Here is a 27,198-nt window from a genome sequence, read left to right on the forward strand (position 1 = left end):
TGAGTTCTCTTCTATTCACTTCTTCATTCCACCATTGCTCAAGTGGCAATTGATTTCACAACCTATCTGCAGGTATTAAACCAAAAAAATAACAGGCGAAATTCCTCATGCAAATAAGCCACTTTAATTCATCTCTTGAAAATTAAGGACACTTGATCCAAATGTATATTTACATCCAAATTCCAATCTCATATCAACCAAATGAGAAATAAGCCAGCAGAATGCAGAGCAAGAATGTGAGGTTGCAGCACATTAAATTATTACAGAAGTGCAACACATGATTAATTTACATCATTTAAATTTGCCATGAAAAATATTCTCTCCATTATTCCAGGTCTCGAGCTGGATCAGATTGGCTCAACCGTAAGTTATGAACTGAAAATGTGACTGTTCTCTGCCAAAATGCTGTCCAACAGTGATTCACAAGCATCTTCAAGTAAATCTAAAACCTGCCACATTGAAGGAGATTGCACAAGTGAGTATCAAGTGGACATATTTGAACTTCCCAATTATGAAATGTCAAATAGAGATCTCAAAAGATGGGGAGGACTAATATCTTGATGTGATCACTCAATAATATAGCAGCATGGAAAATTATAACACAGTTAAAAAAAGAAAAAAGACAAATGGAAATAAAATGCTACAGTCAAGACGCACATTTATAGAATGAATTTACCTAAAACATTGATGTCAATATGAATAACCAGCATTAAATGGGAAGATTGTCCAATAAATGCAGAGGAAGGGGATTGTCAAGAATTACATAAGAAAGGAATTATAAAACTACATGGTACAAAACCAATCTGTTCACGTAAGTAGCAAAAATTGAAGGCTCAAGAACACCATAGAAAGAAGGCCACACAAGGAGAGACAGCAAGGTACTGGGGAAAAACAAGGAAACTTAAGTAAAAAATACAACACTGGCAGGTGGACTTGTGAAAGTTGAATAAGCAGTTTGTCCAAAATACTGAAACTGCAGTTTAAAATGTTCTTATGCAAATTGAAAATTTCTAAAATTTGCAGCAACAAGGATTATGGATTGCTCATGCAACACGGGGCAGCCACTTGTTTTAGCAATTTATAAAGGCAGTTAGGATGAAGTCATCATTAGTCAATCGTTGCTACAAAAGCAGTTCCACAATACATGACAACTATTGTAATAATACTACATTTTCAGCCTCACCTTAACATCATATAGAAATTCAAATGATTTACAAAATAATATTCCAGTAGCCATAAATGTAATTTATATTTGGAAATGCTTCCAAAAATACCCCTAAGACAACATCACATTTTCATCAGTAAGAATTAAAAATCAACATCAAATTTCCATATTTTTAACTGCTCGTAGGTTTCTATGCAGCAATGAGGTAAACATGCTATTTAAACATTTGACTTCATTTGGTTGTACTGCAATAGCAACCAAGATGTCACTCTGTTGTACTTATATAGGAAGAAGAGCATATTCAGGTATTTGTTTTGAAAAAGGAAATAAAAGATTACAAGAAAAGCTTATGGTTCGCAATTGTGTGCTGAACACATGTTTTTGTTTGCAAATGTTCCGAGTTTGCAAGTTTGAGACAGAGGGAGAGAGAGCATAGTGGAGCAATAAAATCTGAGGTTTTTTCAAACCAATAAATAATTAATTTCTCATTTGACAAGAATGACCAATGTTTTAAAAGGCAAAGGCATGAGGCATATTTTGGCCCTTATGGAGCAAGGCATAAGCCTTTTAAGAATTTTATTTTTTAGACAAAATTATGGAAATAAATTACATATAATTTTTAAAATTAAGAAAAAATAAGAAAAAAAATCACATATAATAAGCTACTATTTGACCATGCAAAGATTCTAACTTGAATTTATTAAGGTTGTGTTAAAAGACCCTAGAGTTTTATCATAGAAAAATTGGGGAAATTGAAAGAAAGGAAAATAGAGTTGATCACTATGAGGGGATCTGCCACAAAATTAGCCAAAGACTATGAATTATGTTATTGCTTGAATGAAAAAGCCCCTGTAGGGTTTATATATATAGGGAACCCTACTCCTATTAAGAATATAAAATATCCCAATCCAAGTCCTTAATGGACTCAATCCTGATTGATTTGGGAATCCTAACACATTAAATAAAAATCCCAACACTAAATAGAATCCTAATATAAAATAGAATCCCAATTGATTTAGGAATCATAACACATTAATTATAAATCCTAATCAATTTGGGAGTAATAATATTAAATCGAAGATCCCAATTGATTTGGGAATCCTAACATTCCAGCCTCTTTTAAATCAGCCTTGTCCTTAAGGCTGAGCTGCAATAAACTCTGGGAATCTCTTCTCCAAAGATTGGTAAGTTTCTCAAGTCGCACCTTTAGATGGTAAGTGAGACCAATGAACTAAAACTTTTGTGATGTATTGACTTCTACATTTGACCACTTGAAGATCCAGAATTACTTGTGGCTGCACTTGAACCTCACTAGTAGGTGTAATATTTGGCAAGTGGTGTGGCCCAGTAACTTGCTCGCTTAACTTCTTTTTGAGGCAAGAGACATGAAAAATTAGATGTATCTTAAAACCAATTGGTAAGTCAAAACGATAAGCAACAGGATCTATGCGTTCCAGGATCTTGTAAGACCTATAAAACCGAGGAAACAACTTCATTGAAGAATGAACAGTCACAGATATCTGTCTATAGGGCTTTAGCCTGAGAAATACCTAATCTCCCACTAAGAATTCCTTTCACTGCGGTGCTTATCAACTTGTTTCTTATGAGCTTAAGCTGCAACAATATTTTCCTTGAGGAGCTGAAGCACTTTGTCTCAATGATGTAACTCCTTGTGAACTTTGATGAATTCTTGATGATCCAGCTGAGTATCTATCAAGAATAGGAGGACTCGTCCATAAACAATGTCAAATAGAGTCAACTTGATGGAGGAATGATAAGTGGTGATGTACCAGTGTTCAGCCCATGGAAGCCATCACACCCAATACTTTGGTTTGTCACTAGTAAAGCAACAAAGATGTCTCCAAGCACTTGTTAGCAACTTCAGTTTGCCCATTTGATTGTGGATAATATGCAATCCTCATATTGAATTGTGTTCCTTGCAAACGAAAAAGCTCCTTCCAAAATTTGCTGGTAAAGACTAAGGAATTCCATGCAACTTGGCAATATTCTCATCAAAAGTACGAGCAACACTTATAGCAGTATAAGGGTGAGTTATAGCACAAAAAATGAGCATATTTTGTGAGACAGTCCACAACAACAAAAATAAAAGATTTTCCATGAGAAGATGGTAGTAGTCTATCAACGAAATCCATGGAGATATCAATCCAAGCTTCTTATGAAATAGGAAAAGGCTGTAGAAAGCATGGTCTTGCCACTGTTTCTCCTTTGTTGTTGACAAACATCATATTTTGCCACAAACTTTTTGATTTTACCCTTCATTCCCTTCCAGTAAATTTCCTAAAAAATTCGCTTGTAGGTTCCAAGAAAACGAAGTCAGTGATGCGTGTAATTCTTGTAGTATGGTTTGCTTGGGGGCTGAATTAGGCGCTAATAAAATACACTCTTTATAAGGGTAAGTTTAAAGAGTCCCAAAAATAAGGAGGGATTCAAATTGGCTCTCGTTGTAACTTTAGGACAATAACTCTAGATTTCGGATTTTGCCACAGGCACCACTCCTTCCTGATTTGTTCAAGAGTAGTACATGCAGGTATAGAAATACCTATAAGTTCGACTCGTTTAGGAAGTCATGAGAATGCATTTGTCACCACATTCTTGGTCCCTTTCTTGTAAATAATCTTATAGTCATAGCTCAACAACTTAGTGACCCACTTCTATTGTTCCATGTAAATAATCTCATAATCATAGCCCAACAACTGAGTGATCCACTTCTGCTGTTCCATGGAAGAGATCCGTTGCTCCAAAAAATACTTAAGGCTCTTGTGATCAGTAAGGATTTGGCAATATCGGCCAATCAAATATGGCCTCCACTTTGTAACTGCATGCACAATGGCTAGAATCTCTTTCATAAACCGACATGCTGATGTGGGATGGAGAAACAACCCTACTGTTAAAAGCAACGGGACACCCATCTTGCATTAAAACTACATCAAGCCAACTCCTGATGCATTAGACTCAATGATGAACACCATGTTGAAATCTAGCAAGGCAAGAACTAGGGTGGTGGACTTTGAGTTCTTAAGCTTGACAAAGGCTTTGTTCAGCTTCCTCATTACATTTGAATGCATCCTTTTTTGGTAGAGCGGTAATCCTTGACAAACTTGAGGTAGTAACTAGTCAACCCCAAAAATCTTTACAGCATTTTGATTGTTTGTGGAATAGGTCAGTCTTTCATCACTTGTATTTTAGAAGGGTCAATTGATACATATTCTTGGGAAACAATAGGCCCAAGAAATTCTACATTCGGTTGAGCAAAGCTGCGTTTAGATTTCTTGAAAAACAGATGATGCTCATGAAGAGTGGTGAGTACACTTCACAAATGACACAAATGATCTTCAAGAGATGAGATATATATCAAGATATCATAAAAAAAATATGAGAACAAACTTACGTAGGTAAGGTCAAAAAATGTTCTTTATGAGAATTTGGAAGGTTGAAGGTGCACTGGTTAACCCAAAAGGCATAACCAAGAACTTGAAATAGTCATTGTGAGTTCTAAACTCAGCCTCTTGAATGTCATCCTCGTGTACCCGAATTTGGTGATAGCCTGATCTCAAGTCGAGATCTGTGAACTGCTGGGCACCTCCCAACATGTCTAACAATTCATCCACAACAAGAATAGGATATTTATCCTTCACAATGTTCTTGTTCAGTGGTCGATAATCAACGCACATCTACCAAGATCCATCCTTCTTCTTAACCAATAGGAGAAGCATATGAGCTGACACTTGGTTGAATTATGCTAGCATCTTATTTCACTATCTTTTCTATTTTTTCTTTACAAAAATAAGGATAGCGATAAGGACGGACATTAGTTGGGACACTACTTGGCAATTAAGGAATGCAGTGATCATATGCTCACTGAGGTGGCAATCCCTGTGGCTCCACAAATAGGTAAGAAGATTTTGAAGTAAGAGATTCTAGCCCTTCATCTTGGCCAGATTGATCCTCTAGTGCTTGAGGTTGTACTAGGCAACCATGTGACACCTTTTTAAGGAGCTTCTCCATACGATGACTTGAAACTATGGTGACATTACCACAACATTTTCCTTTAAGAGTCACTCTCTAGCTTTTTACAATGAATTTCATAACCAGTTTAGAAAAATTCCGATCCATATCACCTAGTGTCCTTAACCATTCATACCCAAAGCCACTTCATAGTTTTCTAATGGCAGCAAAAAGAAATCAACATACAACCCATGATTTTGCATACTAAGTTTAACCTTCGGACACTTGCTTTGACATGTCAAGGTCCTTCCATTTGTAACATTTACATCAAACTTTTCACATTTCTCCACAAGATAGGCAAGCCATTTAGCAATTTTTGAGTCCATGAATTTACTAGTGCTATTCATATCAATTAAGATATTAGCAAGTTGGCATTTTAGGATGTAGGGAAATTATCACGAAATTCCCAAACAACAACTGGTGAGAAACAAAATAGAGGAAAAACACACGCCAAAGAAAAATAAAAATAATCACATGCACAAGATAGAATTTACGTGGTTCGGAAATTTGCCTACGTTCACAGAATTGTAGAGATTTCACTATTATTAGGGAAAAATACAGAGTGCGGCAGTACAATTTTTCCTCTCTCTAAAAAACTGCATCATAAAAAAAAAAAAAAAAAAACCTACTCACCAAAACAATGGTAGGATTCACAATGGGCTACAAAACAGGTCAAAAAATTCCCCCCCCCCCCCCCCAGCCCAAGCAGTAGCGCTTATGGACTAAGCCTCAGAAAAATCTCCATTAAAAAACCACGCAACATTATTTCAAGTCGGGTTTTCATCTAAATCAAACACAACTAGGCTTAACAGAGCCCAACATAGGAAGCTACTAAATTTTCATGGTTTGAGGATTAGCATATCCAACTAAGGGTGTCAGTGAGTCAAGTTTACTCGCGAGCTGCTCAAACTCAACTTGACACGATTCTACTCAAGTTTGAGCTACTCAAGTATTTTAATGAGTCAAGTTTGAGCTCAATAATAGTATTCGAGTCGAGTTTTGAGTCTAATCGACCTTTTTAATTTTATTATTTATATATTTTATATCATATAATGTATGTTTCATAAATATATTTAACATTATATTTACATTATATATATATATATATATATGTATATATATATATATATAATATGAATTTATAATCGAGTCGAACTTGAGGTTTATGAAGTTGTAGTCAAGTTGAGTTCAAGTTTAACAATTATGAAATCAATCGAGTTCGAGTCATGTTTCGAGCTTAACATTTTCAACTTGAGTCGAGTTCGAGTATTTACCGTGTCGACTCATCTCAACTCGAATACACCCTATATCTAGCTAAAGCATGAACTGAAGAAGTGATAGATTCATCATTATCAAAAAATTCCATATCCTGCTAAGTTGAATAAGGGGAGTCATCCTCAACATCTTTTGGATCCTCCATTGGTTCAATCATCAAGAGTCCTCCCTTTTCGCAACGGCGCCCTCTATGCCACTACTTATCACAATGCCAGCACAAACCTTTTGTCATTCGCTCTTTAAGTTCCTTCTGAGTCAATCGTTTGGTAGGAGGATTGCGAGGAGCAAGTGGTGTGATAGTGTTGTTGACATTATGTTTGCTAATGGTCTTGCTAGAGTGATGTCATTCTTCTTCCAACTTCTCTTTTTCTAATCGAGCAAAGGAAATTGCAGCGGTCATAGTCCATGGCCAACACACTTTGACCTCACGCCGAATGTCAGTAGGAGACCTTTAACAAAAATACCAATGAGTTCGCTTTCTTAGCCAATCTTTAGTCTGTTTGATAGCCTCTCAAATTGAGTCAGGTACTCCAAGACACTGCTAGCTTGGCATATTTTGGTAAGCACTCGATCCATATTCTTACATCTAGTGGACCCAAATTAGAAAAGTAATCCACAAACAAAATATACCCATGAAGGCCTTCCATGACAAGCTTCAAACCAATCATACCATTGAATTGCATCACTATCCAAACTAATAGCAGCAATCTCAACTTTAGATGCTTTTAGCGTGCAATGAAAGCGAAAGTATTTTTCAGCCCTACAAACCCAACCAGTAGTGTCAATCATTGTCCCATCGAGGAAATTCCACCTTTATACCAAAAGGACCATGATCACGCTCTCCTAGGTAAAACCTCCTTTGCGCATGCAGAATTGCTCCTTACAATTAGTTAACATAAAGGCATCATCTTCTCTCTCTTTACGGGAAGATGTAATGAGTAGTTTAGAGAGTGATGCTTGGATCTCTTCAAACTAAGGCTTAAACATATTGCTAAATTCACTCTTTAGCCTAGCTTCCATTTGGGCGCTGCTGATTTTTTCTAGGCCATTGCGCATGAGTGAAGATCAAGAATTCCAAGATCTTGCTTTTGTTGGTGATTTAATGACATCCACAAGAACGCCAACTCTAATACCAAATGATAAGACCTTAGGGTTTTATCTTAGAGAAATTGGGGAAATTGAAAGAAGGGAAAGAGAAAATAGAGTTGATCACTTCGAAGGGATCTACCTCCAAATTAGCCAATGGCTATGACTTATGTTATCGCTTAAATGAAAAAGCCCCATAGGGTTACATATACATAGGATAGGAAACTCAATCCGTATTAGGAACGTAAAATATCCCAATCCAAGTCCTTAATGGACTCAATTCCAATTGATTTTTGGGAATCTTAACACATTAAATAAAAATCCTAATTGATTTCGTAATCCTAATATTGTGTTTGGGAGCATGGATTTCTGGCCTTAGATTTAAGTTTGAACGGATTTATACAAAACCAAATATAATTTTATATTGTCCCTTATCCAAATCCATACAAATACAAATCCAAATCCAAAGTCCCAAAACAAAGCTCCCAAAGATTAGGTTAGTAAATTAAGCGAGGAGATTGTTATAACATTACAAAGTTCAAATAAGATGCAATCAATGTCTTATATTTCAACTTTGGTAAAAAAAGATGAAAATTAATAGTAAAGCAAAGATCTTTATGAAACTTTAGAAATTGTTAATAAACATAATAATATAAGATATATAACTAATATATTATTAAGGGCAAAATACATTGACATTGAGGTTTAGCAAAAAGAAAATGACCTCTTTTGAGGTTTTGAAAATTCCAAGAAACTCTCCCTAAGGTTTCAAGAATTTCATACACTTCCCTTGAGGTTTGTTAAAATGACACAAACCTCCCCTTGTATTTTATAAAGGGATAAGTTTTTTGAGGGGATGGGTCTTTTTGGCAAACCTCAGGGAGGTTTGTGGCATTTTTGAAACCTCAGGGGAGGTATGTCTTTTGCCCTATTATTAAAAAAAGATACACCAATGACATGTATTTGGTGTATAAGGTGCAATATTGAAATAAAATTGTTAACTTTTTGAGTCTAATCTTATTTTGATAATGACAAATCATAAGCATCTCATTTGTGCGTTTAGTATATGAACATATTTATTTTTTAGAAGGCACAAATAGTCAATGCAATATGGAAGCCATAAGGCACTCAAAGTACACATCACGTGGCTCATTCCATGGCAAAGTGAAGAGCACAGAGTGAAGACATGTATTTTTTCAGTTGTAATGTATTTAGATTAAATTGTACATGCATGTCTTACTTGATCTGATGTGAAGCTCAATGATGACCATAGATTAACCCTAGGAACTCAAGATTTCATGGAAAACTCTTTTATTTAAAAATTTAAACTTATATAAAAAGTTTGAAATGATTTTGAAGTTAAAACATGGAAAAAAACTCAATTTTCTAAAGGGCTCAATCGACCAAATCATAAGCCCGGTTGACCGACATTCATGCAAGGATGATCTGGCAGAATGGATCATCAGCCCGACAGACCGAATCGAGCTAAAAGGAAAACCGCCTTTGGGTCAATCAACCGGACCTCGGGTCAGTCGACTGGAACTCTCGGGTTAAGGCTATTTTTGAGCAAAACACGGCCATAAAATTCAAAATATATTATTATTATAATACCCAACGGTCATATCTTGTATTTGGCTATAAATACTAAGCCCAAAACACTTGGAGACACTTTTTGATCTATCATTAAATACTCTTGAGATATTTGAGCATTCATTTCACAAAATCAAAGTTCTCCTACTCTTTTATTTGCAAAAATCCTTTTGAGAGAAAAACCCTAACTTCTCCTATTCTTGTTTTTGAAAATAATTTTTGGAGATATCATTTATTGCTGTTGAATCTTTGAGCATTTATTATACATACTTTTCTCACATCAAAGATCAAGTCTCATTTATTTGCAAAAATATTTTTGAGAGAAATACCCAAACTCTATTGAGCTTCATTCTTATCTTGTGACAGTGCATTAAGTTCTTTCATTGTACTAACTAGCTTTTGAAGAAGCATTTCATTGTACACAAAATATTTATCTCATTCATATTTTTGCAGTTCTATTTTTGAACCGTGCCAAATGGAGGACATATCGTTTGGAGAGGTAGCTCCGCCTACAAGGAGTGGTGTAAAAGGCTTCTCCGCCTCTAAGGAGGGTTGTATGAGGTGGCTCCGCCTTGGTTGAAGGAGTGGTTAGTGGAAATCCTCAAGTGGTTGTCTTGAGGCGAGGATGTAGACAAGAATAGCCGAACCTCGTAAAAATCGTTGTGTTTTTCTCTATCCTTACTCTCATTTAAATTTCTACACTTGTATGTTTAAATATTTATAGTTTTGTGATTGTTTGATTAACCCTAAGCTTGAGTGGTTGTGTTTTAAAAATAGGGTAAAAAGTTGACCTAGATTTTTAAATATCCAATTCACCCCCCCCCTAGGGATTACACCAAAACTCACAAAAATAACAAAAAAAAAAAAAAAGCATATTCAATTAATATAGATTAAATTTGTAAATAAGTTGTATATTCAATTTACAAATATAGATAATTTGGATACAAATAGTCAAATAAAATGTTGTATTTAATATCTCTAAGTTTATTTTTTCATACAATTTTGAAAATTTCAATGCTATGTTTTATTTCCTTCTTGTAATGATCTTTAATTTCAATAAAGAAGATTAATTAAGAGAAATTTTACATTGAGTTTTGAATGTCAAATTTCAAATTCAAGGAAATTTGATTTAGTAAAATTTCAACAAATTTTGCTAAAAATTCAAGATTTCAATAAATTTAGAATGACTTAAGAAATTTTGATAGAAAATTTTGATAGGCAGATATCAACTACCACTTCAATTTCAAGGATGGCAAGAGTCAAAATTTTCAATGGAAATTTTGACAATTTCTTGGAAATTTAAGACCATGGATGCTCTCTCAACTATTTGAGAAAGGTTGAGGTTCAAGACCTACAAGATCAGCTAATGTTAGGACATCCTTTTGTTAAACATGTGGTTGAAATTTTCTAGCTAAATTTAACTTAAGATTCACATACCCAAAATGCATAAACCTTATCTAAAAAGGCGCAAGACATACTTTTTGTACATATGGGAAAGGCTCAATGTGTAATGTGTTGGCCTTGTTGGGATTTGGTATTTTAGATCGAACCTAAAGGCATTCTAGGCATGTCTGTCCCGAGCCCAGCCTTGATTGAGCCTTTTAAAACACTGAGAATGAGAACATGTTTCAGTCCATTATCAACATATAATGTGTACTGCCTGTTTTCAAGAAAAAATAATTGCCATTTTCTATTGTTGGCTGAGATATGAAATCATTCGAGGAAAACAGGTTCAACAGTTCGCCCATTTAGGCCCATTCAATTGTGAAAAACAATTCTCACTTTCCATTTCCCTTAGTTTGGCTGTGCCAAAAAAATGACAAGATTATAGTCAATACACAAGAAAAAAGATTTACAAGAATGAATTGTTCCTCAAAATGGTTTATACTATATATAATGCATGGTAGAAACTTGGTAGCTGGAATCCATGTAGTTGGCGCCAAAATTTTGGGATGAAGGTTAATTTGTTGATGTCGTTGTTTGACGCATGGTGTCAATGGTCCTTTTGACCGAATGACCAAAACGGAGATTGACAAGTTCTATTGACCTCCGTTCAACTTTTATTTTTTTATTTTTGGTTTTTCTGCTTGTTTTTGTCATTTTCATTGTATCAGGTGATCCGAGATAGTAAAAAAAGTTAGTGGGGTCCAATAATGAGTTTTACCTTGTGCACACAAATTGAGGCAAAGCCTCTGTCATTGTGGGATGTTTTTGCTCTCTTTTTGCCAATTCTAACTACAACGGGTAATCTAAGATAGTTCAAACTTCAAAATGTAAGTGGTCTGACAATGATCTTGACCGTGGACACAAAAATCGAGGCAAAACTCTATCATTTCATTTCAATCTTTTTTTATTTTTTTGCCAATTTTGATTCCATCAGATGATCTGGGATAGTCTAAAATGGTAAAATGAAGTATAGTAGTGATTTTGACCTTGAGCATCAAAATCGAGGCAAAATCTTGTCATTCCAAAATTTTCTAATATTTTTCTGCTAATTTTAACTATATTGGGTGTTTCATAATAGTCCAAAATGGTTAAGAGATCCAAAAGTGATTTTAATAGGGGTAGCAAAACGGGTCGAAACCTAACGAGTAACCTATGACCCGCCTGTTTAAATCAGGTTAGGATTTAATACAAGCTAACTCGTTTATAAACGGGTCAACCTGGACCCAACCCGTTTATTAAACAGGTTAAACTGATTCGGGTCGGGTCACCCCTAACCCTAAGTTCCTAACCAGCTGCAGCATGCCATCTTCCAAGTTCCATCGGCCATCACAGCCTTCCATCTCAGCCCCTTCCTCCTCATCGTCGCCGTCCGTGTCAATCACCGTAGCCGAAGATCTGACGGTGGTTTCTCATGATGTCGGCGGCCAAGAATTGATAACCATTGAGCGCCGCATCGACTGCTCCGCCATCTGCAAGTGGACTCTTCAATTTCCCTAAGGTTAAGGCTAGGGCTTTGTGGAGCAAGTACTTCGAAGTAAGAGGCTACGATTATTGCCTCCTTGTGTACCCCAAGGAGTTTGAAGTCGATGCTGTTGTGGTGGGGGTCTGAGGACAACGCTTTGAGAGCTTCAACGACTTGAGGTGGCTAGACCAGTGGCGATGATTGAATCAAAACCGGCAAAAAAGGTAGGATTGAAGCCCAATCTTCCTTGTTGTCCATTGCTCCGGCTGACTGTTCAATCAATTCTCACTTGACTCTGTTTCAGGGTCGAAAAAAGAAAAATGGAGCTGGAAACGAAGAGAGAACCTGAAAGGGTATGGCCAAGGGTGACTCGCAAGCTTTGCCTCCTACATCTCCATCTACCTCCAAATAGTTCTGGGAGTGAGCAGAGGTGAGGCCGCAATGGAGCAGCCAATCAGGGGGGGGGGGGGGGGGGAGCAGTAGAGCACCCGATTTGAGGGGGGAGCGACGGAGGAGCCGATTGAGGGGAGAGGAGCAGAGAAGCTAAGAGAGGCTTTCGGGGGATGGGGAGGGAGCAGTCGAGAGAGGAGGTTTCGGCAAGGGCGGCTAAGAGGGAAAGAGAGAGTAGAGTTAGGGGAGAGTGGAGACGGGGAAGAGTCCAAAGAGTAAGCGAGGAATTTTATTTTATTTTTTTATTTTTAGATACTAATAAATAAAATGAAGTGTTTTTTGTTTTGTAAAAACATGTCATTTAATATAAAATGTTTAAAATTTTTTAAAATAAATATATTTATCTTTTAAACAGACAAGTCTAGGTTTACATAGTAGTCACCCGTTAATAAACGGGTCAACCAGAATCCAAACCCGTTTAAGCCCGACCCATTTATGACCCACCAAAACCTGGCCCATTAATCCGTTTTACCTCCCCTAGATTTCAACATCGTGCACGCAAATTGAGGCAAAACAATGTCATTTCTATCTTTTTTACTAACTTTTTTTCCAATTCTAATTGCATCGGATAGTTTAGAGCAGTTTGAAATGGTACAAAGAGGTCTAATAGTGATTTTGATCTCGGACATGCAAATCGAGGTAAAAGCCCTATCGTTTATGACTTTTTGGCTCTTCTTTAGCCAAATCTAATTGCACCAGGTGATTCGAAGCATTCTGACATGGCAAAAAGAGGCACAAAAGTGATTTTGGATTCTTGCACGAAAATTGAGACAAAATTCTAACTTTTCTGTAATTTTTTGACATTTATGGAATTTTGGCCATTTTGGTGGACCTCATGTACCTTCTTCTTTATTTTAATAAATTTAAAAATTTTCAAAAAATAATAATTTAATAATATAATATTAATTATTAGGGAAAATGACACTAACCTCCCATGAGGTTTGGCAAAAAGACAATGACATCCCTTGAGGTTTCAAAAATTTTAGGGACCTCCCCTAACATTTCAAAAATCCTAAGGACTTGAGGTTTGTGAAAAAGACACGAACCTCCCCTTGAATTTTGCAAAAAGACAAGTTTTTTTAGGGATGGTTTGTGGCATTTTTGAAACCTTAAGGGAGGTTTGTGTCATTTTTGAAACCTCAAGAGGGGTGAGTGTTTTTTACCCTAATTATTAAAATAAATAAAATATTAAAATATTTGGAAAATTTAAAAAATAGAAAATTAAATAAATTTAAACAAAAATAAGGTTGGCATAGGCAGCACGCGCTAGCATGTGGAGGACCATGTTTACGTGCCCCCAAAATAGTGCCATTTTGATTTTCAAATAAAAATAAAAATAAATACATGGGCATGTGAGTGCACATGGCCACACATGAGAAACATGCGCAAATGCGTGCACGCACACACGTGCCTACCACTAAATAAAATGGCACAATTCCATATCATTTTAAATTTAATTTTTATATATATATATATATTATATATATATATATGAGGGGTGTTGTTTTAGCCCCCTTGTCTTCATCTCCTTCCTCGCATTTTCCGGCAGGGCTTATGCCACTAGTTTCCTCCATTTTTGTCCGCCCCCTTCTTTTCCTTCACACTTGCTAACACACCCAAATCCCCCCTCACCTTCTCCAATCACCTCCTCCTTCTTCTTATTCTTCTTCTCTCTCTCTCTCTCTCTCTCTCTCTCTCTCTCTCTCTCTCTCTCTCTCTCTCCACCTTGCTCTTCCTTTCTCTCTTTTGTTTCCCTTTCTTTTTTCTTTTTCTTTTTTTCATTTTGTGTTTTTTCTTATGTATGCTAATGCGGTGTGTGTGTAAGAGTGTGGGTGTAGCTGTGAGTGAATGAATGCGCATGAATGCATGTGTGTGTGTGTGTACGTATACATAAATGGATGTATGCATCATGACATTGTCTGTGTGCATATGCATATATGTGTACATGGATGAACGCATTGGATGGAGGTCTATGTATGCATAAAGGCATGCATAGATAGAGGTATGCACAAATGATACATGTATATGCATGAATGCATGTGGGGATGTATGTATGGATGGACATGGGAATGAATAGGTATGCATGAATGGCATATGCATACACACGCAAGGATGCATGGAGTGTATGATAGATAATGTATGTGCATGATGCATGTATGTATGTAATGCATGTGAATATGCATGGGTGCATGAATGCATGCATGGTGTAATGCATGTGTATGTATGCATGTTGGACAAGTGAATGGATATACATGCGTGGATGCTGGATGATGCATATGCAAGTGCATGACCAGATTGGAAGCCCTGTGGTTAATTCGCAATGGACCAACTCACCCAGCCATGACGCATGATAGAAGAGAGCGAGCACAAAATGGAGTTTCCCTCTTGGCATGTGGCATGCATGTATGGATATGCATATATGCATGGATATAAATGTATATATGTATGTATATGCATAATAATAGATGTATAAGAACATATTTATGTATATATATATACTTAATATATATGTGCATGTATATATGTGTGTGTGTGTGTGTATATATGCATATATATTTAAATAGGTATGCATATATATTTATAAATAAATAAATATATATATATATATAACATATGTAAATCATGTATGGATATGCATATATGCATGGATATAAATGTATATATGTATGTATATGCATAATAATAGATGTATAAGAACATATTTATGTATATATATATACTTAATATATATGTGCATGTATATGTGTGTGTGTGTGTGTGTATATATGCATATATATTTAAATAGGTATGTATATATATTTATAAATAAATATATATATATATATATATAACATATGTAAATAAATATATATATGTTTATTAAATAGGTATGTATATATATTTACGGCTCGTTTGGTTCGGCGGAATAGTTATTCCTTGGAATTAGATGGAAGAGAATTTGAATTTTGGGAATCAAAGGAATAGTTATTCCTTGTGTATTACCAATTATTTCATTTAACATGTAATAGGAATATATATTCCTATGATGAAATTTGGGAATAGTCCTTGTCTATTCCTTATTACGGACTCATAAAATGTTTCACATTGTTTTTTGTTTTATAGCAACAATATATTTTTGTATAACTAATTGTAACTAACCTAATAAAACTAATCTATTCTTGGGAATAGGCATTCCACAAATCGAATGTAACCTTAGTATTATGTAAGCAGTGTGTGTGTGTGCATGCGCGTGGGTGTGTGTGTATATTTCTAGTATGCACGTAAATAATATATGTATGTATGTATGTATGTGTGTGTGTGTGTGTACATATGTGTGTATGAATGGTGTGTGTGTGTGTGTGTGTGTAAATGTATACTTCATATATGTATGATAGTGTGCATCAGTGCATGTGAGTGTGTATGTTAATGTATGTGACTTAGTGTGTGCATTAGTATGTGTATTTAACCTTGTCATTATTAAAAATCTCAAAAAAATGAATTTTGTCTTTTGGTTCCCAAAATTTAACTCTAGCTTATGATAAGAAAAGGGAAAGACTTTACTATATAACGTCTTCTTCCATCTTTAGGCATGACAGATTTTTAACCTTCAAAAAATGTATGATTTGAAAAGGATTATGATCTCATCCAACAAAATTAGATTGAATGAACCATGTTTGTTTATCTGTCTTAGTAAGAGTCTTTTTCCAAAAATGGTTTCAAAAATTCCAAAAAAAATTATGTGTTTTTCTAGTGATTTTCTCGATTTTAATTGGCCGAAGATGAAACCCTAACTTTTCAAAAATCATACATTTCATTAAATCATACTTTTAAACCCAAACTCACCAAAACCTTTTCTTCAACAATCGATAATACAAACCCAGTGCCCTTTTTTCTTAGACTAAGGTTTTTCAAGTCAATAATACAAGCTCGACATTATCAAACCAACTATTTTCATCATCCATCATCATCACCATCATTGTCATAATGTTTTCTTCAAAATTAGGATTCTGAGGTCAACCCCTTTTAGAGCAATACTTTGGACTTCTCGAAGCCATGTTCGAATGCTCTTGAACAGTGATACTAACACTAAAGGACCAAAAGGGGTCTTTTTCTCTTTTATCTTTTGTTTCTTTTCTTTTTAAAGGCACACATATGTAATTGCAGTAAACGTTCTGTGAACAGATGTCGATAGGAGTGCTGATTTGCTAACCATTACTAAAATGGTTATTCAATTACCTTCTCTACACACAAATGCACTCTTAAACTCAAAATCTGGTTTTCGCAGACTTTTTTCAGAGTTTTTCTATTTTCCTTGTCTTTCAAAAAATAAGGTGGCAACTCCGTGTGATATGTTTTTTCATCTATTCCTCCTTTCTTCAAAACTCTTCTCATTTGGGGATCGCAATTCCCTTTGTCCGTACCCCAAATAGAATTCGGCATCAACACACAGTAAGGCCATCACAATGCTTTTGAGGTTTTTGTTAGGGACATTTGGTAGAGTGAATTGATATATCAGGGTAATCTAGGTCAAGAAGATCATTGTAAGGAGTTTCTTCAATTTATGTTGAAAAACATAAATGGTGCCGACTCCATTTTTCTATCAAGTATTACAGATTCTGCAAAATTTCTTGCTGCTAATTCTATAAAATGAAGAAATTTTCATATAATTATTCTATTCCAATTCTTGTCAATGAAATCTTCTTTCATTCATTTCCCTTTTAGTGGTTTATGCACTTTATATTATACCTGGTTATTTTAAAGTTGTATTTAGCAGCTGAGAAAATGTGACAATGGAACAAATCAGAAGGTATTGGATTTTTCATGGTATTTAAGAATGGGAACTGAGAATCAGACACTTTGAGTCAACTGGGCCCAGTAGAAATACTAATTGCAGTATATTTTATTCAACAAATAAGTAAATAGGCCAATGATTAAAATTTAAGATACAAATTGTCTTTTCTTACCATTGTTTACTCAAAAATCAAAGGGCATAAAATTATGTTCTTCATACATCAGCATGATCTGGACACCTTATTTGAGGAGAAGGCTCATGCATTCTTTTTTCTTTTTTTTTTTTAGAAAAAAAGGATTTTATTGAAGAGAAAGAAAGTGCAAGGAGCATAAGAAATCTTCCTTAGAAGATATAAGAACAAAAAAGGAAAATAGAGCATGAGCCAATGCTCTAAAATGAAAATGTCATCCTGCCTTGACTCTTGACACTTCTATGAACATTGATATATTGCTGAATTACTTAGCAATTTAAGTTTTTAGTAGTATGACCCGTTCTAAGTTCAATAAATAAATACACTAATACATGCCATTGTACTATCTTGCTGACTGCATTCTGCATAATGGATTAAACATATAATACCTTTTCAAAACCTTGTGGTCCACCATAGTAAGGATCCGGGACTTCAGTTTCATCATGTTTCTTACAATAAGAACACATTAGCCTAACCTGCATGATCAATACATATATAAGACCAAACGATCAATCTGAAACAGGCTAAAACAATATCCCTAACCTTTTTGTGTGCATCAGCAGGGAAGGTCTCCCTGAATCTCCACCTATTATATGCCTCCATTATATCAACTTCAGATAACATCAGGACCCAACAAACAACCAACAAATAAAATAATATCAAGCTTCTCTTCAAATCCAAATGAGCAAGAAATTCGAAAAAATAAATCATACTCAATTTTTAAGCAACCTCTTACTTTCACACTACCTTTATTCTGTTTGTCCATTGCAAGAATGAGATCAAAATCTCTAAAATCAGATGGTTGAATTCGCCTAGAAATGGAAGTTATCTCAATCCCACGCTTTTTCGAGGCAGATCTCATTCTGGGGTCAGCTAAATTACCCTTAAAATCAGTAAAAAAGTAATATTAAAGCTAAACCAAAAAATTCCGAGCCAAATCAATGCAACCCTCTCATTTATTAAAGTAAATATCTAAAGCACAAGTCAACCCAAACATAAACGACAAAATGCAGCAGATTATAACTCATGGTAATAATTTTACCAGCAAAATAAATCATAAAATTGGAATACACTTCGATAATATAACTAAGGAAGCCCCATTATTGCCATTCAAGTTCCACTTAGAATCTCTCAATATTTAAAATAATAAAAATAAAAATAAAAATAAAAACAACAAACAACAGTTTGAAAAGTACAGTTGCACACTTGAACAACTGCAGCCTATATATCTCATTCCCTTAAGGCCCTTAAAAATTTATAATATATGCCATCAAACAATGTAAATCTAGAAAACTTTTTCATCATCACGACAGTTCAAAAGACTTTTTCCATTATCCAGTATTATACAATCCATCCATTTTGGTCAGGTGAAAGATGATGCCAAATTCATTTCAATTCACACTCTGGGTCAGTACTAGATATCTGCCCACGCTTCCTTCCCTTTCCTCTCAGTGGTTCAGTAGTGGATGATTATATTCAGATCAATTATATTTATTTATGTTCTAATTGGTTCATAGAAAACCCAGTAATATATAGATGCAAGTGGTAATCAATATGTTACAAGATGGGTTTAATGCCGTCCTTGTCATCATATTTTTGGTCTCACCGCACATTATTTGTTTAGCCATATACAAATCATCAATCTCTTAGATGTAACGGCTATTTGCTAATGGAGAGGGGCCTTAGTAATCAGAAAGATAGTTCACGTCGCAAGCAAGAAGCATAATGCAGGGGCCGTAAGTGTATTTTTCACTAAACAAAAATTTTAACACAAGATCATAAGACATGGTAATTGGCTCACAAGTCCAATCAATTATAAACTTGGAATACAGTTCAAACTTGGGTTTCGAAGCTCCAAAATTCGCCTCAACTTAACAATCATAAGTGTATTTTTCACTAAACAAAATTTTCAAGGGAAGATCATAAGATATGGTGATCGGTTTACAAGTCCAATCGATTTTGAAATTGGAATGCAGCACAAACTAAGGCTTGGAAGCTCCAAAATGCGCCTCAACTCAAATATCACCACACACACAAAAATATTGAGTGCGAACATAAACCACCCTCACATAAACAACAGAGCACAAGAGATTACGCCTCATGGTAATTGATTTCACCAGTAGAATCAACCTTGAACTTGGATGTACTTCGATAATATAATATTGGAATTGAAGTCTCTCGACAACAGCATCTTAAAGTGTCCGAATTAAAACTGAATGGGGACATTATTATTACCTCATGGTAACCAATGGTGCCAGCAGAATCAATCTCGAACTTGGAATCCAAGCCTCTTTTCTTCACAATGTCTCTGAAGACACCCTCTGCGGCCGGGCTTCTGCAGATGTTACCCAGGCACACGAAGAGCACCGAGAAGGGTTTGGTCTCTGTTTCTGCGGATGGAGCGGAAGCCATTGACGCAATAATTGCAGCTCCAGTGGAAGAAGAGAGAGAGGTTCCGTAATGAAGTTTGGGGGAAGGGATCGACCTCGGGAGAAATGGGTATGGTTTTTGGAGGAGAAAGGGGGGTTTTAGAGAGTGAAGATGGGAAAATTGAGGGCAAAATTGTAAATAAGGAGCAGCTGGAGTTGCCGCTGCTGTATTGTACAACGCCCCCATCAAGTGTGAGTCGTCTCGGAAACACTGAAAATGTGGAGCGTGAGCTTTGCGCACGAAAGGATTGCCTAGCTGTTTAATGGCCTTGGGGGAGAGTGGGCCGGGGTAAAGGGCCCAAGTCAAAGTTTCATCTGCCCAGCCCAATTGTTTAGTGGGTTGGGCTGGACTGGATACGGAGAATACACTGGCCCACCCAATCTCCAGATCAAGCCTGGTTTGACTGGATGTTGATTGTTGAATTCAGCTGGGAGTGGGGGAAAGAGTGCTTCTCTTTTTAACCCTCTTTTGGGTAAAAATCTTTTATGGCAACTCATGTCAAGACAATGGGTCCCTAAAAAAGACAAAAAACGAAGAACAAAAAAAATCTGGTAGTGGGTCCATCCAGCGAGAACCTTCTAAAAGTAATAGTTGAAGGAGAAAGATGAATCATCATTGGATCGCCCAACAGCAAGCAATTTGCAGTTCAAATTTTGAACAGTATGGACATTGAGAACGTTAAAAAGGAAAGTGAGGGAGGAAAGCAGATTTTACTGTTTTGTGGGAGGGGATGGGAAGCATAGGATGCTGGAGCGAAATGATTCGTCCCATCTGTTTCCCATGAGGGAAGGAGGGCACAGCTGCTTGCGCCCTTGCACACACTTTATTTAATGGCCCACTTCAATGATTTCACGCTGTTCATTTGATCTTTTCTGTTTCCTGCAAGTTCGACCTCCATCATGACATGCACACTCCTTCCAACACTTCTTTTCTTCGCATTTCCTTTCAAATTGTCTATTAGTGGCTGCCCATTGGTTTATAAAAGTGAATTAACTTCTAGTTGGATGATTAGGATTTAGCCTTTCTCCAACGCTATGCTGTAAACCCTACTAGGTTTTTATGGAATGGGTCTTCATGGAGTCTGATCCTGTAGTGCAATGTTTGCCAAATCTCAGTTTTTAGCACCCTGTTTCTAAACCTGCTAAATGATAAACAGGGTGTAGTAAAATGTTCAGACAAGAACAATGCTCTTCCCTTCCCCAATTTCCCATCCAGGGTCTCAGCTTCAACTCTAGTATTCATATCCTGCCAAACTATTGTGCCGCCAATTTTCCAAGTGACATTTACACTATATATAAGCTATATATCTGTTACAACAACAATGAAAATTTTCTATTTAAGCCCAACAAAAAAAAAAAAGGAAAAAAAAGGAAAGAGAAAATCAGACAACTTCCCATGTTAGGCAAGTTCTAGCTAAAACACGTCGAACTCCAAGTCCTCCCCTGTATCATGAAAATCCTTCAGACCACCCTTGCTTTGGTCCTTTTTCTGTGAAGCCAAGGTCGAGTTGGCAATCCCAACTTCATCAAACTTGGGCATCTCCGGTGGTATTGCACACCGTATCAGAGCCCAGTTCAGGCCCTCAAAGAACGGGTGTTGCTTGATCTCTGCAGCCCCTTTAATTGATCCTAGCCTGTTCTCAGGTTCCTTCACTAACAGCCCTCTGATCAAATCTCTAGCATAAAAACTAACAATAGGGCTCTCGGGGAACTTGAGGCTCTGTGACACTACATTGGCTAAGGTTTCCTCATTTCCCAAGCCTTTGAAGGGTGTCTTACCATACAATAACTCATACAAGAAGATACCAAAAGTCCACCAGTCAACGGCACTCCCGTGTCCCTCTCCTTTGATGATCTCTGGGGCCAGGTATTCATGGGTCCCTACAAAGGAGTTGGATCTGGCACTTGTTGGCTCTGCTACAAGCTGTGGCAATGGATTGACCTGGGCAGCTAGTTCAGATTTTAGCTTCCGGGATTTTGCAGCAGCAGAAAGAAGCCTAGGAGTGAAGCATGAGACTTGCCAGGATGGTTGGAGGCAGAAAGGATCAATGCAGCTAGATTCAGTGCATGGACTTGATATCTTTTTTGCAGGCTCCACGACTGGTGAAGATGATTTAAGTAGTGTTGGATTAACTGCACATCTGAGTGACAAATCAAAATCGGTGAGCATGATATGACCATCTTCTCTGACCAGGATGTTCTCTGGCTTAAGGTCTCGGTACACAACACCAAGCATATGTAGGTACTCCAACGCAAGGAGGACTTCAGCAACATAGAATCTGCAGATATATTGCCATGACATTAGACCAGATATAATTTGCAACACAAGGATAAGAATAAATACATGATCAATCTACCAAATTAGGGATGCAACAAGGTTTTCTTCCATATTGTTCTAATATTTGTCAGGCTGAGTTTAGCACCAATGCTAGGCAAAGGGAAGAATACAAATGGAATTAGAAAGTGCACGAGTAATACTGTATTGACCAAATCATTCGGTGCTTCAGTCTAACCAGCTTTGAGATATCTATAAGCAGTAAATAATTTATTTCTTCTTTGTAATCACTTATCTCAAATTGAGGATAAACTGGGATTCATACTCATATATAAGGATCCAGGTCATTACATTAGTTACAAATATATTGGTTACTAACTGAAGCCAGGACAATAAGTGGTTATAGGTTACACAGAGGACACCAGCTTAACATCTTTCTAGGCTGCAGATCAAACACAATAATCTAAAAACCAGGAGCCCCAAGAGTTTCCTTCACTCTTTAGTAGCACCAAACTTTCTGCAAATATGTCATGACTAGATGCATAAGCACTAATCCCACCTTGTAGACTGTTTTAGGCAAAAAAAATCATATAATTATTATATATGGTTTCATTTCAGCCTTCATTAATCTTACACTGATTTTAAAACGTCAAACTTGTCTCTGGAGTAACCAATATGAGCATACCTTCACAGATTCAACATGGAATTCATAATCCCACGAAAACATCACTCAAAATCAAATGGAAGGGATCTTCACAAGAGCCAGAGACTTGAGTACACTCCACAAAAATTCCCCAGTTTAAAGGTAAAAAAGTTCATTTAAAAAGGAAATATCCTATCTTGCATGTGCAATACAGCCGCATACAGTCTACAAGTACTAAATCAAGGTCATCACAGAAAGACATTCTACATGGCAGCTAAAAGTGACAGATGAACAACCTTTAAACAGCTTCATATCCAATGCAGCCAGGAAAAATTTGAAGGACAGAAAAAGAAACATACAGCATGGAATAGGTCAACCAAGGATTAAAGATAGAAGACAACAAGTTTTGGGGCATGCATGCAAGCTCATGTGTCTGTGTTTACCTGGCTGCTTGTTCAGAGAAACTCCTTCCAGGTTGCTTTTGGCGGAGCACATGCAAATCTCCCCCTGGACAATACTCCATTATCAAACATGACAGTTTATCTGTCGTAAAATGAGAATACAGTGTGGGGAGAAAAGGATGATCCAGCATTTGCATAATCTCTCTTTCAGTTTGAGCCCTTGGCATTTTTCTCCTGCTTACCAGGAACTCATTGTCCATCACTTTCAAGGCAAATAGGCAGCTCGTACTTGTTAGCTCAGCAAGATAAACAGTCCCAATGTCCCCGCAACCAATCCTCTTGAGCAGTTTAAAGTTCCTCATACTTAAGCTTCCATGCTGCTTCTGAACATGGCGGATGGCTTCCCATCTCAAGTCTTTTGACATGTGAGGCCGATTGCCACTACGACTGGACCCACTTAGATTGCTATCCTCACTAATACTTGTACTACTGCTATAGTCACCAATGCTGCTTTTTGAGCTTTGGGAGAACTCACCTTTTTCTCTTGAGGATCTCTCATCTGCTTTTGTAACAACACTTCTAGTTCTGTTACAGCAATTTGAACTGAAACCTTGTTTACTTGCACTAGGGACCAAAACACTAGAATTGACTTCAATGCTATGATTTGTGCAGCTGGTTGCCAAAGAAGCTTTCTCGTTTTCTTTCCTCTGGTTCTTCAAAGTGCAACAGTGTGTCTGACAATCCAATTTACTTGTAGCAGGACCCACGTCACTATTGGATTTTCCCCTACACAGCTCAGAACTGCTGGAGGCAACAGTTGAATCTTGCTTCACTTTCTTCTTTACAAGGTTCTTGTTCCTGGTGAGCTGTGGACTACTGCTATCAACTTTGCTTAGCTTGCTGCCAGTGCTTGAGCCAGATATAAAAGATGCAGAATGCAACTTGCCTTTCTGCCCATTGCCAGGCACTGGTGTTCTGCTTGAAATTTCAAATGAGGTAGGAACAATCTCGTCCACCCCCATTACATTCTTTCCAGTACAAGAATTAGATGAAGAGTGTGCAGATTTCAGTTTTCCACACACTGCCACCTCAGCTTTTGATTTTTCAATCTTAACCTCTGCTGGCATGGAAGAAATTCCATCTGAAGATAAGGCTGCTGTTATCTTTGCATCTGATACCATTGCATTCGCAAAAGGGGCAGAAGAAGAAGCACTTTGGCTAGATGACTCAGCCAAGGGAAACCGAGGGGACTCAGCAATCTTCTCAGAAAAATCTGATGTACTTGTTTCAGGAACAAGAGATATTTCTACTAAATTTCCTTTACATTCATTTAATGGAAAACCGGATTCACCAGCCTCAACCACTACTGCCCTGTACAGCTTTTTAATAGTCCCAGCCTCTGAGACCCCTGATGAACCTGCTGGTTTTGATAGCCTCCTCATAGCAGCCATTTCTGATGCTTGAGAAATGCATAATCCCCTTAGAGCCTGCTTTAAACTCACAGACTCTGAAATACCAATTCCTGAAGCTGGAGAACCAACTCTAACTGGTCTTTTCAAGGCACTCTTACGTGAAGTTTCTTTACCCTTGACAGAAGTTCTAACATCAATTGCCTCAAAAAGCTGATTAATATCATCCTCTATGGAACGCTTTTGTCCTGACTTCAATATATGATCTTTTCCATATGTTCCCTCCATTTTCAGCTCAAGATCTAATTCTTCCCTTGACTCAACAATTTCACATGTGCCAGGCAATGGACCCATCTTTTTCTTATTTCATCCAAACACTACAGAAGGTAAATAGGATCTGCAAGGTCAACTAACCTATTTCCAAGGAAGCATTTTGCAGATAGAGAAACTCAGAAAGAAAACATCCCACGAATCCCTTGAGATTTTCTTCAATCATAATGGATCCCAAAACTAAAGGGATTGTTGCAATTCCTTCGCTTAGTTTAAAATGCAGCATCCAAATCCTGCAATTCAGATATGTAGAAGCCAACAGTTATCTCTTTGAAACAATAAAAACATTTGCAATCTCATAGCTTATAAGCAGTAAATCATTGAAAGTTTCATCATGGGTTAAAAATGAGTAAAGTGTGTTCATCCATAATGACATCAGTGGACTTGGAGAGTGTTTGCTGCAATGAAATAGTCTGTGTTGTAAAATGCAAGTACAGAAATTTGAGACTTTAGAACAGCCAAAAATGCTAAAAGTTGGGTAATAGTTTTTCAGCAGTATGATTACTCATGCTCCATTTTTTTTTCCTCTTCATTCCCTCTCTCTCACAAGCTCAATGCAAAAAATATACCAACTTTGTAAAGAAACTTGACAGCATTTGAAACATGTAAATTATAACTTTCTCCCCATTTACTTGTGGAAGTTGTGAGGCCAATTTAAGACATTAAAAAATTCAGTATGCACAATATTCTACCATTTGGAGGAACACAAGTAGCATTTCTATTCTTCAAAAAGTTAAACAAAAATATGCAGTTTTATGAAAAGTTCTGAGATATATTTAAGAGACAATGTCAACAGGGTTGTCTTTTTGGTACAAAACTCATACCTAATAATTTTACAAGGCATGTTCAAAAATCTCATTCTAATTAAACCAACACCATGCGTCATACATAATTTCATGTTCATATCTACGGCGGTGAACAGGCCAATTACAGACACATCAAGGGGGTAGGGGGATGGTCGCCATCAACACATTATATTGGAATCCCATACTTTAACATCATTTTTGTGGTGATGACTGAAATTCCTTAGTAGCCCCATTTTAGAGGACAATTTTGTACCTCAAATGCAACCAAAATACAATAAAAAGAATAATCTTTCCACAACTCATCCTGCCCTGAAATAATGACATTTGTCCCCACATAATTAATTATTAAAGGCAAACTGTAATCAAAATCTTCACTTAGAAAAAGTTAAAAACAAACACTAATTCAGTGGACATTTTCTGACACCACTTCCACCTATACATTCATGTTGTCTTAGCGTATAATTTATACTAACACCTACTAGTAATAGTAATAATAGCAACAACGAATAAGGAGGAGGAGGAGGAGAAGAAAAATATCTACACCATTTCGGATGAGCAGGTAATCAGAGCACCTCTGAAGCTCTGATCCATAAATTGCACCAAAAAAGATCATTGAAACTGATCTAAAACAGAAGGCAAAGAAGGTTTAACAGGAAAATCATTTTACAAAAAAAAAAAAGGCTCAGCTACAAGTACACAGGAAAATAAAAATGGAAACAACCAAGTAGATGCCACCGCGAAGTCACACTCTCGAGGAAGTAGAATACAATCAGTATGCTCAAATCAGAACACCCCCCCCCCCCCAGGCCAAAAGAAAAAAAGGGAAAAAGAAGAGGGGAATCCAGAGGCGGGGAAAATACAGAGCACAACAAAGCATTACACCTCAATCAAACTAAACACTTCAAACAAGAACAGAACTGAATCGAAGGAGGTCGGACGAAGTAACACCACAATCATACACGGATAGAGACGAGGATTGAAAGCTAACCTGAAAAAAAATCGATCACCGCCACGGAGACGATTGAACCCGAGCCGACCACCATTTAAACAGAAAAGCAACAGAGAGGCACGTAGCTGAGCACGGAAAACCTAGGGTTTCCTCATACTCCACAGAGAAACAAGCAGCGGCGAGAGAGAGAGAGAGAGACGGAGAGAGAGAGAGAGAGAGAGAGAGGGAGGGAGAGAGATGAGCGAAAGCAACAAGTAGAAAGAGAAGCTGTTGGGAGTGAATGAATAGAGAGAGAGAGAGAATTGAAATGCAAATCACGAGAAGTATCACTATGTTCTCTGAATTGGCGGAAAAGAGGAGAGAGAGAGAGAGTAGGTGTGCCGTAGACTTGGGAGAGGGAGGGCGGGGGGGTAATCCGTGCTATAGGCTGCTGCGGAGGTGTCGTACGCCTTGCAAAGCAGAGCAGTATAATAATAGAGAGAGAGAGAGAGAGAG

At 36.8% G+C, this 27,198-nt stretch overlaps 2 protein-coding genes across 3 annotated transcripts; both read right to left on the reverse strand.

The window, feature by feature from the left end:
• Positions 1 to 101: 101 nt before the first annotated feature.
• On the reverse strand, positions 102 to 21,493 carry LOC131148936 (uncharacterized). Its single transcript, XM_058098898.1, has 5 exons — positions 19,697 to 21,493; positions 18,209 to 18,344; positions 18,005 to 18,072; positions 17,851 to 17,937; positions 102 to 449 (listed from the first exon to the last, which is right to left on the reverse strand). The coding sequence occupies exons 1-5, from the start codon at positions 20,075 to 20,077 to the stop codon at positions 369 to 371; spliced, it is 753 nt and encodes a 250-aa protein (XP_057954881.1). The 5' UTR covers positions 20,078 to 21,493; the 3' UTR covers positions 102 to 368.
• On the reverse strand, positions 21,160 to 27,198 carry LOC131148934 (serine/threonine-protein kinase D6PKL1-like). Of its 2 annotated transcripts, none has more exons than XM_058098896.1 (3): positions 26,743 to 27,198; positions 23,252 to 25,181; positions 21,160 to 22,169 (listed from the first exon to the last, which is right to left on the reverse strand). In XM_058098896.1, the coding sequence occupies exons 2-3, from the start codon at positions 24,970 to 24,972 to the stop codon at positions 21,305 to 21,307; spliced, it is 2,586 nt and encodes an 861-aa protein (XP_057954879.1). In that variant the 5' UTR covers positions 24,973 to 25,181; positions 26,743 to 27,198; the 3' UTR covers positions 21,160 to 21,304. The 2 variants fall into 2 exon arrangements, with proteins under 2 accessions (XP_057954879.1, XP_057954880.1); XM_058098897.1 differs by having other exon boundaries at positions 26,298 to 27,198.

Source organism: Malania oleifera, chromosome 2, assembly GCF_029873635.1.
Source record: "Malania oleifera isolate guangnan ecotype guangnan chromosome 2, ASM2987363v1, whole genome shotgun sequence".
Taxonomy (NCBI): domain Eukaryota; kingdom Viridiplantae; phylum Streptophyta; class Magnoliopsida; order Santalales; family Ximeniaceae; genus Malania; species Malania oleifera.